Raw genomic sequence first — 16,157 nt, 5'->3', positions numbered from 1 at the left:
TCCCTCCCTCCATCCATCCTTCCATCACTCCCTCCTTCTCTCCCTCCCTCCCTCCTTCCCTTCTCTCCCTCCCTCCCTTCTCTCCCTCCCTCCTAACATCCCTCCCTCCCTCCCTCCCTCCTTCCATCACTCCCTCCTTCTCTCCCTCCCTCCCTCCTAACATCCCTCCCTCCCTCCCTCCCTCCCTCCATCCTTCCATCACTCCCTCCTTCTCTCCCTCCCTTCTCTCCCTCCCTCCTAACATCCCTCCCTCCCTCCATCCATCCTTCCATCACTCCCTCCTTCTCTCCCTCCCTCCCTCCTTCCCTTCTCTCCCTCCCTCCCTCCTTTCTCTCCCTCCCTCCTAACATCCCTCCCTCTCTCCATCCATCCATCCCTCCTTCCATCACTCCCTCCTTCTCTCCCTCCCTCCCTTCTCTCCCTCCCTCCCTCCATCCATCCATCCCTCCCTCCTTCCATCCATCCATCCTTCCACCCTTAACACTTAACACTTAAATACAGTATGTAATGACAGAATAAAAAACCTCAGCCCTTACCTGCGTTTCCCTCATCTGCATCGCCTCCTTCTGTGTCTTCAAGACGGTTGTACAATTGTTGTGCCTTGGTTCTTATAGTGTTGGTATCCAAAGCAATGCTCTTTTTGCGGCAGTCTTGTACCCACACAGACAAAGCAGCTTCCATCTTCATAAGCCGTTTGTTTCTAGGCGTCACTATTCTTTTTGCACCCTTGTTGAATGATATCAGAGAACTTTGCCTTATCTTCTTCTCCTCTTTCCTAATGTATCGCACAGTCGATTCGTTGATCCCATAATGCCGACCAACCTCTACATTAGAATGTCCCGCTTTCAGCATGTCCAAAAGTTCAATCTTTTCCTTAATTGTCAGCATCTTCCTGCTCTTTTTAGCATCGCCGGCTCCACTCCGCATGGAACGTTTAGGTGCCATCTTCCACGAAGTCTTCACAAAAGAGCTCCAAGCAAGAGATCGAAGAAACAGATCCAAGAAAGAGCTCCAAGCAAGAGATCGAAGAAACAGATCCAAGAAAGAGCTCCAAGCAAGAGATCGAAGAAACAGATCCAAGACAGAGCTCCAATGCAAGAAACAGCTCCGACCAACAGCTCACAAAGTTCCAAGACAGAAACGGCTGCACAAGTTGCAAATTGCAAAGGAAAGCAAAGCAAATCACTGATTGGCCGAGATTTCTGCCCATCAGCAATGACAATGGTGATTGGCTGAAATTTTGCTGTATCACCATTGCCATTGCAATGGCAAAGCTGATTGGCCGAGATTTCGGCCAACCAGCAATGCCACACGTCAGTTTGGTCAGTTTGGGCGGGAAAAACCGGGCAAGTACTGTATTTTTAACTTTTTTTTTTTTTTGAAAAATCGCGATGTAGCCTGTAAAGCGTTTCGCAACGATCGAGATGGTAGCAATTGCTCAAAAATCGCGAAGTATCCTGTTCGCAATGGTTGGGGACGCAATAAACGGGGGATCACTGTATATCACCCTCTGCGGGGGCCCCTTATAAAAAGAAAAAGGTCAAATATCTATATACACCATCAGGATAGACATAACCAGCTGAGGCTGAGGCTTCATCTAGTGGTGGCAACATTTACCTCCAGCCCTGACCAGGATTAGAAATTGGGACCATGGGGAGGAGAAGCAACTTCAACTACTCGCCGCGACCACACAATAACAAGTGTGCGGCAGCCCGAGCGGGGACCTTCCTGGGTGTGGATGAGGGGTGGCCTGCTATGGGTTCATCGCTAGTGGTCGGAATGAATCCTAGAAGGTGATTGGTGAGTGAGAGTTCCCTGTGCCTCCACTCTTCCTGTTGCTGATAGCTGGAAGGATTGTGAGGGGAATGTTTATGTTCGGATGGAGGCAGCTGGCGGTGGGCCGGATAAATGGCCTCCATGGGCCGTATCCAGCACGCAGGCTGTAGTTTGGGGATCCATATTTAATTTCCCCATGGCACACCTGACTATGTCTCACGGCACACTGGTTGAAAAACACTGATCTAGATAAATTCTAGCTGATAAGAGTATTTGAAGCTGCTAAGCACCATATTGAGACATAAAGTCCAAAAAACCTTCACATTTCGAACATTAAGTTAGCAGTTTTAATTATACTTTTTCATTCTTACAGAGCTCTTTAGTACATTTCTGGGTCTATGTACTTTAATGTTTAATTTTAGAAAGTGCTATTTCACATTCTCCTGTTTTACAGATGGTAAATTTTTGGTCCCATTTTCAGTGGCATATGGGAAGAATCCTTCATGCTTCTTGTCAGTGCTTTTACTGAATGTCTGTTGAATGCTTGTGCCTTTTTTGTCACAATTTACAGGTTTACCATCTGCACTTAACTGAAAAATGGGTCAGCATGTATGATTTAATAACAATACTACCTTGTTTTGCTTTGACTGTTTTGAAATTCTTATTCAATATGGTATTAACTAGAGCTTTTTATTTATGAATATTTACCCTTGTGTTTTATTTTCTCTATGCCACATATAATATGATACATTTTGTAAGGGAAAAGGCATATTTATATCACATGATACATTGCTTAGGGCAAATATTGCTTTGTAAAAGGAACAAATCCTCTTTAAGTAATGCTTTAAATTGTAATATTTTATAAATAATTATGTCCTCATTCTAGAGGATTATACTCAAAATATGTTCTTAGAAACTTCTAATTCTTTTTTAAAATGTTTCATCTGAAAATTTTGTTTCTAGTTAGCTTATAATTGTTTTAAATAGTGAAATTTAGTATTTTTATTCTTCTATTAAAATATCAGATTGTACTGCACATTATGAAAATATCCTTATTCAGAACACCAGTGGTGGGTTTCAAAAATTTTAGCAAGGGTTTCTCTGCCTGGTTGCTGGGTGGGAGTGGCTATGGTGGGCGTGGCCTAGTTGGCCTCCTGCACCACGATGGGAGGGGGCATTTTTGCCTTCCCTAGGCTCAAGAGGCTTTCCTTGAGTCTCCGGGAGGGCAAAAACTGCGAACCCCCAGCAGAACACTGAATTTTTCTTAGATTCAATCATCAATGTATTCAGTACCTACTCATTTTAAAATGTATTTTCTATTGTAATATCACTAAATTTATAATGGTTGGTTGTATTTGATGAACTGGTCTTAAAATGACATTAAATTAATATTTGATAGTACAGTGGTCCCTCGACTTGCGCGTTCTCGATTAGCGCGAAACGCTGCAACGCGGTTTTTCAAAAAATATTATTTAAAAAATAAAATATTAAAATATTATTTTTTTTAAAAAAAAATTTTTTTTAAAAAATTTTTTTTTATTCTGTTCCCTGAATGGAGACCGCCGGCCGCTCAATCGGGCCGGCAGGGAACAGAATGGAGCCTTCCGCGGCGGGGCTGGTAAGGGGGGGAGCCGAGGGGGGAGCCGAGCCCAGCCCCGTGGCATTCGCTTTCCTCCCGCCGGCAGCCGACTGATCGTGGGCTCCTTCGCAACCTCGGAGAGCTTCCTGGTTTTCGTGAGCTTTCATGCCCCGGAAGCTCTCCGAGGTTGCGAAGGAGCCCACAATCAGTCTCGGCTGCGGGTGGGAGGAAGGCGAATCCCCCGTGGGCTCCGTTAAATCTTCCGCTGCCAGCCAGGCCATGCTGGCGGCAGCGGAACAATCGCTGGGTGGAAGGCGTGCTCGGCTCTGCCGCTCCAGCCGCTTTCGGCCGAGCCTCCCTAGCCAAGCGACTGCCTTCCGTCGCAGCGGGGAACATCGGCGCAGGAGGCAGGAGAGGGCTGGGCGACCGGAGAAGCAGCGCTGCCGCCGCCACGCCTGGCTCGACTTCCCTGGCTGCTCGGCCGAAAGGGGCTGGAGCGGCAGAGCCGAGCATGCCTTCCGCCCGGGAAGTCCTGCCCCTTCATCCCCACCCCTCGCCCCTGTGGCCGGCTCATCCAGGGGGGCGTGTGTGGACTGGCAAGCGGCAAGCGGGAAGACCAAGGGAAGGTTCCTTCAGCCGCCCAACACCTGATCCGCTCCGCAGCGCGGCAGCAGCGAGGAGCCGAAGATGGGGTTTCCCCTTTGCCTTTACCCCATCTTCGGCTCCTCGCTGCTTCCGCGCTGCGGAGCAGATCAGCTGTTGGGCGGCTGAAGGAAACTTCCCTTGGTCTTCCCCGCCGCCCACACGCAAACTCCACCATCTGCGCATGTGCGGCCATGAAAAAAATGGCGCACATGCGCAGATGGTGGTTTTTACTTCCGCATCCGGTATAACGCGGAAATCGGTTAGCGCGGGAGGTCTTGGAACGTAACCCCCGCGCTAACCGAGGGATCACTGTAACACAATATTACTAAGATAGCTTAGAAAAGAAGTAAAAATATTCCTCCAATAAGAAAATTGAGAATTAGAAATAATTAGGGTTAGAGATTAGAAATAATAAAATAGAAAGACTTATTGGATGAAAAATTGTAGTTGAGACCAAAAGAAAAATTAGAAGAAAGCAGTATAATATTGAATTGGTGGACTTTATCCAGATAGAGGATAAGTTTCAAAAAGACAAGAAAGATCAATGCTTTTAATTCCAAAAGAATGACCTCAACGGGATACTCACGAGAATGGAAAATTAATTGGAACAACCTACAAATTCTTAATCAGATATAAAACAGAAGAGGAGATGGTATAAGACAACATAATTAGTTGGACAAAAAATGTCAGACACCCAATTGATTTGGATAAATGGGAAAAATTATGGATGCTTAATTGGCAAATTACAACCTCTACTGCATTTAAGGAAAACTAGTGCAAAATGTTTTATCATTGCCATCTGTCCCTGTTAAAACTCAAAAACGTACCCAAACATTATCACCTACATGTTGGAAGTACAAAAAAGAAAATGATTCTACCATTTATGGTGGACGTGTTCGGAGGCAAAAATATATTGTAATAAAATAGAATAAAAGAAATTATAAAAGAGGAAATTGAAAAAAACCCTGAGGTATTTTTGTTAGGAATCTTTAATAAGAATTACAAGAAAGAAACTCAATATTTAATTATTCATATAATTATTCATATACTGGTTTATGTCCAGCGTTGGAAAAATGAAGAGGCCCCCAAAGTGGGAATGATAATTTAAAAAATCATGGACATGTTAACAAGGAAGTAACATGGGAAAAAAGATTCTGATTACTATAAAATATGGGATAAATTCTATAATTGGTTCCAAGAAAGAAGATAAATGAAATTAAATTATAGGGATACTGTTTAATGTTTTTTTTAAAAAACTGTAATAATTATTTTTAGAATATAAGAAAATTGCAATCACAGTATTAACAAAGAAATGTATAAATGTATATATCTTAGATAATTACTTCTGATGGAAACGGGATTGTAAATAACCCAAATAACTGTTGTATGTTTGTTTTTGTCTTGTGTGTGGTTAAAACAATAAAAAAATAAAAGAAAACCCTGTGTGGTTGTAAAATTAAAAAAAAACATAAAAGAAAGGTGAAATAAGAAAAAGCGTGGGTAAAACAGAAGAATGTTATAAGTAATTAATGTGAAGAAACAAACTAGAAATGTGTACATGTCAATAAATACAAAAACAATTAGACAAGATCAAAAGGGGAAAAAATGTAAATATACCGAGACAAAACTGTTGTAAAAAGGGAATTCATGTTTATATGTGGATGTGTGTTCTTGTTTGTATTGTTTTGTAGTTTTAAAAAATAAAATTAAGAAAAAGAAAAAGAAAAGAAAATTGAGAATAAAAAGAACAGCTTTAAGATTACAAATTAGCTGAACTAGTACCAAGAAAAAACAGTCAAAGTAAAGATTAGAAGAATAATGGATTGATTTATCTAATATTATGAAAGTAAGTGAATATAATCAATAGAACAGAAGCAGCAATCCTTTGCATACACCAGACTGAATGTCATTAAATTAAAGGGACCTTATAGCTGAATAATATTGAATAGACAATGTGGATAGGAGTAGGTCTAATAATTCTGAATTTTTATATACTGTTTTAAGAATATTAAGCAATAACCACTTGACCAAACACCCTGGAAAAAGCCAATGACAAACCACTTATTACCGTATTTTTCGCTCTATAAGACGCACCTGCTGATAAGACGCACCTAGATTTTAGAGGAGGAAAATAGAAAAAAAATATTTTGAGCCAAAAAGGGGAGAGGAAGAGAGGAAGGAGTGAAAGAAGGGAGTGAGGGAGGAAAGAAGGGAGGAAGGAAAAGGAAAGCAAGAAATGGAGGGAGGAAAGGAAGGAAGGAAAGAAAGAAAGAAAGAAAGAAAGGGGGAAGGAACAGGAACAGAGGAAGGAAGCAAGGAAACTTATGAAAGGGGAGAGTAAGAGAGAAAGGACTGAAGGGAGGGAGGGAGGGAAGAAGGTAGGAAGGAGAAAGAAAAGAAGAAATAGAGGAAGGGAAGGGAAAAGAGAGAAAGAAAAAGAGCAAGAAAGAAAGCAAGAAAGAGAAAGAAAGAAAATGAAAGAGAAATAAAAATAGAGAGGGGGAATGAAAGAAATGGAAGGAGGGAAGGAAGGAGAGAAAGAAAGAGAAAGAAAGAAAGCAAGAGAAAGAAAAAAGAATGAAAGAGCAAGAGAGCAAGAGAGAAAAAGAAAGAAAGAAAGAAAGAAAGAAAGAAAGAAAGGCAACTTCAAAGAAAGGCTCACTGAGCATCTCTCACTCTCACTCTTTCTATCCCTCTTTCTTTCTTTCTCTTCCTTTCTCTCTCTCCTCTTCCTTTATCTCCTCTCTCCCTCCCTCTCTCTTTCTCTCCCCCCTCTCCCCCTTTCCCTCTCTCTTTCTCTCTCTCCCTCTCTTGCTATCTCTCCCCCCTCTCCCTCTCTCTTTCTCTCCCCCCTTTCCCTCTCTCTTTCTCTCTCTCCCTCTCTTGCTATCTCTCCCCCCTCTCCCACTCTCTTTCTCCCTCTCCCTCTCTTTCTCTCTCTCCCCCCCTTTCTCTCACTCTCTCTTTCTCACTATCTTGCTGTCTGTTGCTCTCACTCACTCTCGTTCTCTCTCCGTTCTTCTCAGCGGTGAGGCGCGCAAGCCCTGCCCGCCTCACCTTTGCCGAGAGCTCTCAGCAAGGGGGTTGTAGGAGAGGCGGGGCCGGCGGCAAAGGCGATATTCAATGTCGGGGGCGCACGGGCGGTTGCACGCGCTCCCTATCTCCCTGCTAGCCCACTCGGAATATTCAAAATAAGAAAAACCTTCACCGGCAAAGGCTTTTCTTATTTTGAATATTCCGAGTGGGCTAGCAGGGAGATAGGGAGCGCGTGCAACCGCCCGTGCGCCCCCGACATTGAATATCGCCTTCGCCGGCCTCCGCTGAGAAAAGCCTTTGCTGGCATTTCCTCTTGGAGTCAAGGAGCGGCGGGCGGAGAGAGGGAAGGGGGGGCAGCGGCGTCCCTCCTGGCCTTGGCGGGCCGCCCGACCCTCCCCACCTCCTGCAAACGCGGCGGGCGGCGAGGGGAGAGCGAGGAGCCGGTTCCGGCGGGCGCGGGGCTTGGCTGGCTGGCTGGCTGGCGGGGGGAGCGCCGCTGGTGGTGCGGAGGGAGACCCTCCTCCGGGAGGGAGGGGGCCAGGCAGCAGCCAGCCAGCCGGCGGGATGGCGCTTCCAAGTTCGCAGCCTCCCCCCCCCCCTCCCTACCTGCATCTTCGCTCCATAAGACGGGGCTGATTTTTCTTCCCAGTTTGGGAGGAAAAAACCTGCGTCTTATGGAGCGAAAAATACGGTAATTGTTGCCCAGAAAATGACGGGCTACAAGAATGGTGGAAGGTCTTAAGTATAAAACGTATCAGGAAAGACTTAATGAACTCAATCTGTATAGTCTGGAAGACAGAAGGAAAAGGGGGGACATGATCGAAACATTTAAATATGTTAAAGGGTTAAATAGGGTTCAGGAGGGAAGTGTTTTTAATAGGAAAGTAAACACAAGAACAAGGGGACACAATCTGAAGTTAGTTGGGGGAAAGATCAAAGGCAACATGAGAAAATATTATTTTACTGAAAGAGTAGTAGATCCTTGGAACAAACTTCCAGCAGACGTGGTTGGTAAATCCACAGTAACTGAATTTAAACATGCCTGGGATAAACATATATCCATTGTAAGATAAAATACAGGAAATAGTATAAGGGCAGACTAGATGGACCATGAGGTCTTTTTCTGCCGTCAGTCTTCTATGTTTCTATGTTTCTGTGTTTCTATATATGTATCCATGTAATATTTGGCAGACAAGCTCAACTTCACAGAATTTTGATTACTCAAGTATTCAGTTATGGAATGCTTTTGCCCAGTTTGCTTATTACATTACAATTCATTTTAAAATCCTTTAAAATTATTTTAAGTTGTAGAATTCTTCCTTCAAAACAAAACAAAAATCAAATGCTACTTTTCTTTAAACTCTAAACATAGGACTCTACTGATGGCTACATGATTAAAACACATTTGCAGCTGAAAAACAGAAGTATCTCTATAGGCAGCGTGGACTTTGTAAATGATGAACCAACCTTTCTGTGTGTTGAGGTATGTAACATTTTTGCTTTTGCTCAAACCATTTTATTTGGGATCTTAGGCCTGCCACACTTTATGCTATTCTACTATGCATTTTCGATTGTGGGAAAATGGGTGGGGGGATTGTATGAGTAGCAATTTTAATTAAATATAGGGAATTAGGAGAATTTAAGGAAATTAAAACTGCAGCATTGGAAAGTGCTCAAGCGGTGATAGTTTTAGGATGGAAAGATTCTACAAAATGGACAGTACAAAATTGGTATTGGTATATGGTGGATCACATATATTTTGAAATTATGGAAATAAGATTAAATAATTTTGATGAGAATAAATTAGAGAAGCTGATGGTGCGATGGAACAAGGTAAAAGATTATATGTTAAGTAAAATCTGTGATGTAAATACGAAAAATAAACTACAATCACTCTTTTAGTAAAATTTGCTCAAGATAGAGCCAAGGATTAATAGATAGATAAACAAGTTAAACCTCTTTGAATCCTCCTGTAGGGGTGGTGGGGGTGACGGGGTGTGTGTGTTGTTTGGTGATGGGCACAAGCACTGTGCACTGTTATATGTTTGTTTTTTGTAAACCTATATAAAAATCAATAAAAATTATATTAAAAAAAAAAAGCTGTTAGCATGTAGCCATAATAAATTCTTTCTAGAAAACCAAGTCATCCTTTGTTTCTGCACCTCTGCACCTGCATGGAAGGAGACGGGTGGACTCTGCCAGCATGGCAATAGAAGATTGGACAATGTGATGGATTTGTGGGTACAGGGGCAAGTACATGAACTTTCAACTGGGTGGTGAAATCTGGGAAACTTCAGAGGCAGGTTTTACCAAGATGTACCAACATGGCTCTATTAATTGGAACTTTGAGCAATATTTTGCTTTGGACTCTGATTAAATTTTGCATGCTATTTGAAACCCTGACATTTAACAACACTCCAACAAAACACTCCAACAAAAGAATAATCATGGAAGCCACTGAAATACAGAAACACCTTCACCAGATCCAAACCCACGCCCACCCTACAGACAAAATACAACGACCACCCAGAAGCCAAACCACAGCAGTGTCTCCAACTGCTGCACCCCCCTCTGACAGGCACACAAAGCAAACTGACACACACCATAAACACATGACCAAACCACAAACACGCAGTCAAACCAAAACCCGGGATGTTACACCACAGACATACATTACAAAACAACTGACTGATCTGCAGGCTCCAGCTGCCACAACTACTCAGGATATCAACCCTAATCGGCAAACATCAACTAATCTGCATACATCAATTGCATCAATTACTCAAGATGTTACCCCACCAACTAACCAGGAAGTTTCAACACATCTTGCAGCAGCTGAGCCAGCACTCCACGCCCACCAGTATTTATAGAGGAAAGGCAGCTCAGATCACACTTTGTTCGCCCTAGCACAAAGCTGAAAACACCAGCCTGAAGATGCCAATTGGGACCGTTGAAACATCGCCAGGAATCTCTGAAACTTAGATGACAAGAAACCTGAATCTGCCCAGACCTTCATACACACACACACACACACACACACACACACACTAATAATTGTCCTAAAAATGCAAATTCTAGATATAGTTCTAGATAAAGAAGCTATAGACATTATGATCTCCAGAACATTTAATTTTTTTTATTTAAAACTACTAAAAAACTATGTCCTATTACACGTGCAATGATTAAATTGAGTGGCATTACATAAAAGCAAGCATCTCTTCAATGGGAATTTTACACTCTGATGAAGTCAGCAGGGGCTGACGAAAGCTTAGTTTGTGAAGATTGTGATATCTATCGCCTCTCTCTCTCTCTCTCTCTCTAGCTCTGTCTCTCTCTGTCTGCCTATCTATCTGTCTCTCTCTCTCTCTATATATATATAATTTTCTGTCGGAAGCCACAGGATTAAATCCCAGTAAGGGCATGGCTAGCTGATGAGGCCACAACAAGGCCGAAATAGTACTATCCTAGTCTCCCTTAATTTTAAAAATTCAGCAAAAACATGTGATACATACATACATACATACATACATACATATATACATACATACATACATAATACACACACACAAACAAACACATTTATATAAATATAAATCTCTCTATAAATATAAATATATTCCATATTTATCATTTTGTAAGTAAGGCCACAAAACCCATTTTTTACTTTAAAGTTACTTGTCATGTTACAACCAGCTATATTACATTGGTTTTATTTTCTTGTTTTATCATAACCTTTGGTTCCAAGTTTTCATAGTTAAACAAATAAAAATAAAAAGATCTACCCCCTACCCCAAAAACCTGATGGTGAAGTTACAATGTTTATCCATAATCTCTCTTTCCTAACGTGCCCGGAGACCACAAACATTTGTATAAGATAAAATGGCAGGTGGCTGTTCTGACTACTTTAAAGCTTATCAATCACTCACCTAGAAAAAGGCATAATAGAGGAAGCCTCCTGGAAGTCAGTAGCTATCTTGTGTTGGTATTATGCTTATAAAGCCTCTTTGGCATAAGTACTTTACTTGCTTTTTTAAAAAAAAGTGATGACATTTGAGTGTATGTCTTTTAACTGGATTGTTTTGATTTGCTGTGGATTTTGTTTGATATGTGAGGTGTTTGTTATTTCTGATTCTTTTGTAGTGTATTTGCTTTACTCTGTCTTTCCACCTTCCCTGTGCATGCATCTGGATTTTTTTTTAATCGAATAAATCTATATGGCTGGAATTAGTGTTTTAGTTCCCATTTTTTCTGCATATTTTTTTGAGCGTCACTAATTTTATTTCTGTGCAATGGGTGTTTGTATTTTTCTTATACAGTGGTACCTCATGATACGAACTTAATTGGTTCCAGGAGGAGGTTCGTAAGGTGAAAAGTTCGTAAGACAAAACAATGTTTCCCATAGGAATCAATGTAAAAGCAAATAATGCGTGCAAATCCTTCAGGAAAATCCCAAACCTTAGAAGGGAGGTGAACAGAGGGAAGGGAGGAGCAGCTAAAGGGGGTGGGTGGAAGAAGCAAGGCTAGGCTTAATGGTGAGTGGGAAGGAAGAAAGGCAAGGGGGGCGCCCCTCCCTTTTCTTTCTTCAAAAGACACCCTTTCAGTGCCTGTGCAAGCATGTTGTTCTCCTACTTTTTAAAATGCAAACTCTTTCCCCCTCCAAGCCGCCCCTCCCTTTTCTTTCTTCAAAAAAGGAAAAAAGAGAAACCCCTTCATCCCAGCAGCGGCGGCTTGGGTTCGTAAGGTGAAAATAGTTTGGAAGAAGAGGCAAAAAAATCATAAACACCGGGTTCGTATCTCGAAAAGTTTGTTAGAAGAGGCGTTCGTAAGATGAGGTACCACTGTACGGTGATTGTACTTGAAAATATTACTTACTTATTTATTTGTTTGTTTGTTTGTCTTTTATCCTGCCCCTCTCCGAAGACTCGGGGTGGCTTACAACATATAAAAATAACAATATATAACATCCTAAATCCAATCAATAGTTAATAATCTAAAAACCCAAAGACCGTAAAAACACTCATACCTATTCAATCCACTTACTCGCCTAATTTTCGTTGGCTACAGGCAGAAGTCTAATAGCCTCAAGCCTGGTGATATAAATGAGTCGTGAGACTCTTACGGAAGGCAAGGAGGGTGGAGGCAGTGCAAATCTTCGGGGGAGCCGATTCAAGAGGGCCGGGGCCACCACAGAAAAGGCTGTTCCCCTAGGCCCCACCAAGCGACATTGTCTAGTTGATGGGACCTAAAGAAGGCAACCTCTGTGGGACCTGACTGGTCGCTGGGACTCATGGGGCAGAAGGCGGTCCCGCAGGTATTCTGGCCCGATGCCATGTAGGGCTTTATAGGTCATAACAAACACTTTAAATTGAGTCCGGAAACCAGCCAGTGCAGAGTGTTGGACATGTCCAGGTAGTCCCATTACAGCTTATGTGGCTGCATTCTGCACAATTCGTAGTTTCCTAACACTCTTCAAGGGTAGCCCCATGCAGAGAGCATTGCAGTATAACTAACGATATTGGTCTATAGTTCTTAATTAATTGTTTGTGTCTTCTTTGGATGTTAATGTTATATATAGACTTCCTTCCAAGATTCCGGTATTCTTTCCTTCTCTATTACCTTGCTATATACACCCATCATTACCATTTCCAATGATTCCTGAATTTTTTAAATAAATCTCTGAAGGTATGTCATCCAGTCCAAGTGTTTTATTGGTTTTTTGTTTATTGAAGGCATTTCTGATTTCTTAATTGTTATTTCATTGTTTAGCATGAGCTTATGCTCCTCCGACATGATTGGTAAATTTCTTTCCTCCAAGTAATCCTTAATATCTTCTGTAATCTCTCCTTTTCGTATAATTCCGTGAAAAAAGTTTGGGCAATGACTTCTTCCTCTTCAGACCTACTGTGTACTTTCCCATTCTCATCTATTAACTGATCAATTGATCTCTCTGCCCTCTCTTTTCCAGTTTTGTATGCAAGCCACCTTTCTGGTTTATTTGGAAATTTGAAGTATTTTGTTTCGATATCTTAATTTTTTGTGCCAATTCCTCTTGGGTTATCAAATTAATTGTAAGTTTTGTTATGATTAAATTCTCCTTGGTTTTATTATATTTTGGGTCTTTCTGTAAATTATTCTCTAATTCTTTGATTTTTGAATATAATAAATGTTCCTTTTTTTTGGTTACTATTTGCTACATACGCTATTGTTAACCCTCTGATATAGGCCTTTGTAGCATCCCACAGGTTTTGTGTCGAAGTTTGCTTCAGAAACTCCTTACAACTCCACCTAACAATAGAGCCATCTAACATCAGCTGCTTTTTCCTAACACAATCTGAAGTTAGTTGGGGGAAAGATCAAAAGCAACATGAGAAAATATTATTTTACTGAAAGAGTAGTAGATCCTTGGAACAAACTTCCAGCAGACGTGGTAGATAAATCCACAGTAACTGAATTTAAACATGCCTGGGATAAACATATATCCATCCTAAGATAAAATACAGAAAATAGTATAAGGGCAGACTAGATGGACCATGAGGTCTTTTTCTGCTGTCAGACTTCTATGTTTCTATGTTTCTTTCCCCCCTCCATCTTTCTGTAACCCAGATGAAGAGTAGTTGAAACTTGATTGCTTGTAACAGTTTAGTAACACTTCAGTTGGCTTAATAAAGATATTGACTTGGTGGATTTTGGAAGCATTTTTCAGAAAAGCTATCTAAACTTTATAGAAATATATACAGAATTGGGCAGTCACTTATCTTTCTTCTCATGGGCCATATCCAGGGTAATGTGGATGTGGATTATTGGTTGCATGGCAATTGGAATGTATTGTTGTTTGCATGATAGGGAATTGCTTTCCTCTCTGCAGTTCCTGTAGTTTGTGAAATCTGCACTGTAAATTTGTTATAGTTGAATACAACTCTAATTATCTTGGTCTGCAATTAATTGGTATGAGAATTAATTATGTCTATGTGCTCACGAATAGAATAGAATAGAATAGAATTCTTTATTGGACAGGTGTGATTGGACATGCAAAGAATTTGTCTTTGGTGCATATGCTCTCAACGTACATAAAAAGAAAGATACATTTGTCAAGAATCATGAGATACAACTCTTAGTGATTGTCATAAGTGTGAACCAAGAATCAAGTTCAATTCCAAGGTGTATTACCTTCTCTTAATGTTTTTCATTGATTAAATGCACTGATAGATTGATTGGAGATTGGAACTAATACATAAATAATAAATTCTGTACTGTGCAATACTAAAATAGCTGGGTTGATTTCTTTGAATTGTGTCCCTGTGATACAATGTAATCAGATAAATTTCTATAAATGTCAAAGTATTAATTTGCTGTCAATAGAGCCTATACACATGTATGTTTTGTGTGATTTGTTTTTATTTTATTACAACAGATGGAAAGAGTTACTCTGGATTAAAGATGGAAATTTTTCCATTGAAAAAATCAGCTGCCAAATTGTTAATGCTAAATATAATCATTTAATTTTAAGGTTAGACAGTTTAAAATGTAGGATGGCTGTATGAATACATTTTCATTAAGGGGCATCATATGTGCATGTATTAATCTTACAAAAAAGTTGTGTATTTATTAATAATTTCCCCAAGCAGAAATATGTGTTCAAATTTAAAAAACCAAAACCATTCTTGTTTTTCTGCAAAACCAAATAACCTGAACAAAAATGTAAATATTTGCAGAACTACACTATTTGTTATGGAGTAAAAATCTGAAGTTAAAACTTAATAAACATTACTTAGAAAAAATGTAAACAAGTTTAATGAAATCCAGCATTCAATAGGAATGTGAAACTGGTCTCAGAGGGAAAAAAATCCAAATCCAAGTACTGTATTGTATTTTAAATCTAGATCAAAAACTGCCAGCTGTTACTTTTGCTAAAACTACAAGGTACGGAACTATAACAGGAATAATCTAAAAAATGTATACTTTCAATTGCATTTAATAGTTTTGAATGTACAGTTTGTACCTGAGTTTCTTCAGTATTATATATTTTATGCAGAAAACATACATTGCACTTTCTCCATTCAACATTGAGCTTTGATGTCTTTCCTGCAATACTTCTGTTGTGGCCAATTTATCAAGTTAGTTGAAAAAAAGAGAAGATATTCCAGAAACCATTTAAGGTCAGAATGTTGAAATGGGCAAAGATAAAGCAATGTATATACTGTATATAAAAGCCTCGATTTAAGCAGTTCCAGAAATAGGTACAGCTCCTACTCTCCCAAATCCTTTAAGACTTGGCTCTGCTCTCACGCCCTCAAGTAGGGTCCTGATGGTTTTTCAATGTTAATGTTATTCTTTTGTCTGGGTGGTTATGTTTTTAACTATGTCTTAAATTATGTATTTGAAATATTTTAAGCTTCCTAGATTCTTTTTGGAGTCAGGAAGCCTTAAAAATCTAATAAATTAAATAAGGGAAAGAAAAGATATAAGAATATGTGTTTTTCTAAGAAGCTCGGTTAGGTTTATTGCTCATAATACATTATGTCTTACTAGTCGTACCGAAAGCATCCTATGAAATTAGAGCTGATATGTGACAGAGCCATGGTGGCCTTTAAACATGGACATTGAATCATCAGAACGATCAGCCTAAAGACTCATCATTTTCTTTCCTTCTAACTCAAGGAGGGAACAGACCATAATTCTCTTTCTGCTGGCATGCCAACAGAACCAAGTTTTATAAACTCACTTAAAAACTGGTAATGATAGAGTCACCTCTATACTCTCATCCCTAAATACTGTTTCTTCTATTTAAAAAAATGACCTTCCTTACTCAATGTTTCTTTGGAGATATTCAGGCCTATTGGTAGTTGGTAGTATTGAATTTGGGATGTTTGCGTATACTGTATGTGCTTTACAATTGAATTATATACATTTCTCAGATTTTCTTTGGCTTCTGATATGCCAAGAAGAATAAGACATCACATTAATGTGTGTGTGTGTATGTATGTATGTATGTATGTATGTATGTATGTATGTATGTATGTATGTATGTATATGTGTGTGTGTGTATCCATTAACTGAAGTAAGCAAAGTGACCTTTTATTTATTATTAATAATTAATATTTATTAATATTGATTGTTTCTT

The 16,157-nt window shown here is 40.0% G+C and overlaps 2 protein-coding genes across 2 annotated transcripts in view; both read left to right on the top strand.

Annotated features, from left to right (window-relative positions):
- Positions 1-16,157, top strand: part of ATG10 (autophagy related 10) — a 134,914-nt gene that overhangs the window by 15,327 nt on the left and 103,430 nt on the right. The window contains exon 3 of the mRNA XM_070743103.1: positions 8,409-8,519. Within this exon, the coding sequence (XP_070599204.1) occupies positions 8,409-8,519 (111 nt within the window). The remainder of the gene's footprint in view (positions 1-8,408; positions 8,520-16,157) is intronic.
- The window catches only part of FAM151B (family with sequence similarity 151 member B), a 786,337-nt gene that overhangs the window by 759,611 nt on the left and 10,569 nt on the right, over positions 1-16,157 (top strand). The window lies entirely within an intron of this gene.

This window comes from Erythrolamprus reginae, chromosome 2 (genome assembly GCF_031021105.1).
Source record: "Erythrolamprus reginae isolate rEryReg1 chromosome 2, rEryReg1.hap1, whole genome shotgun sequence".
NCBI lineage: Eukaryota > Metazoa > Chordata > Lepidosauria > Squamata > Dipsadidae > Erythrolamprus > Erythrolamprus reginae.
The sequence above is the reverse complement of the archived record's forward strand: the minus strand, read 5'-3'. Positions and strand labels throughout refer to the sequence as shown.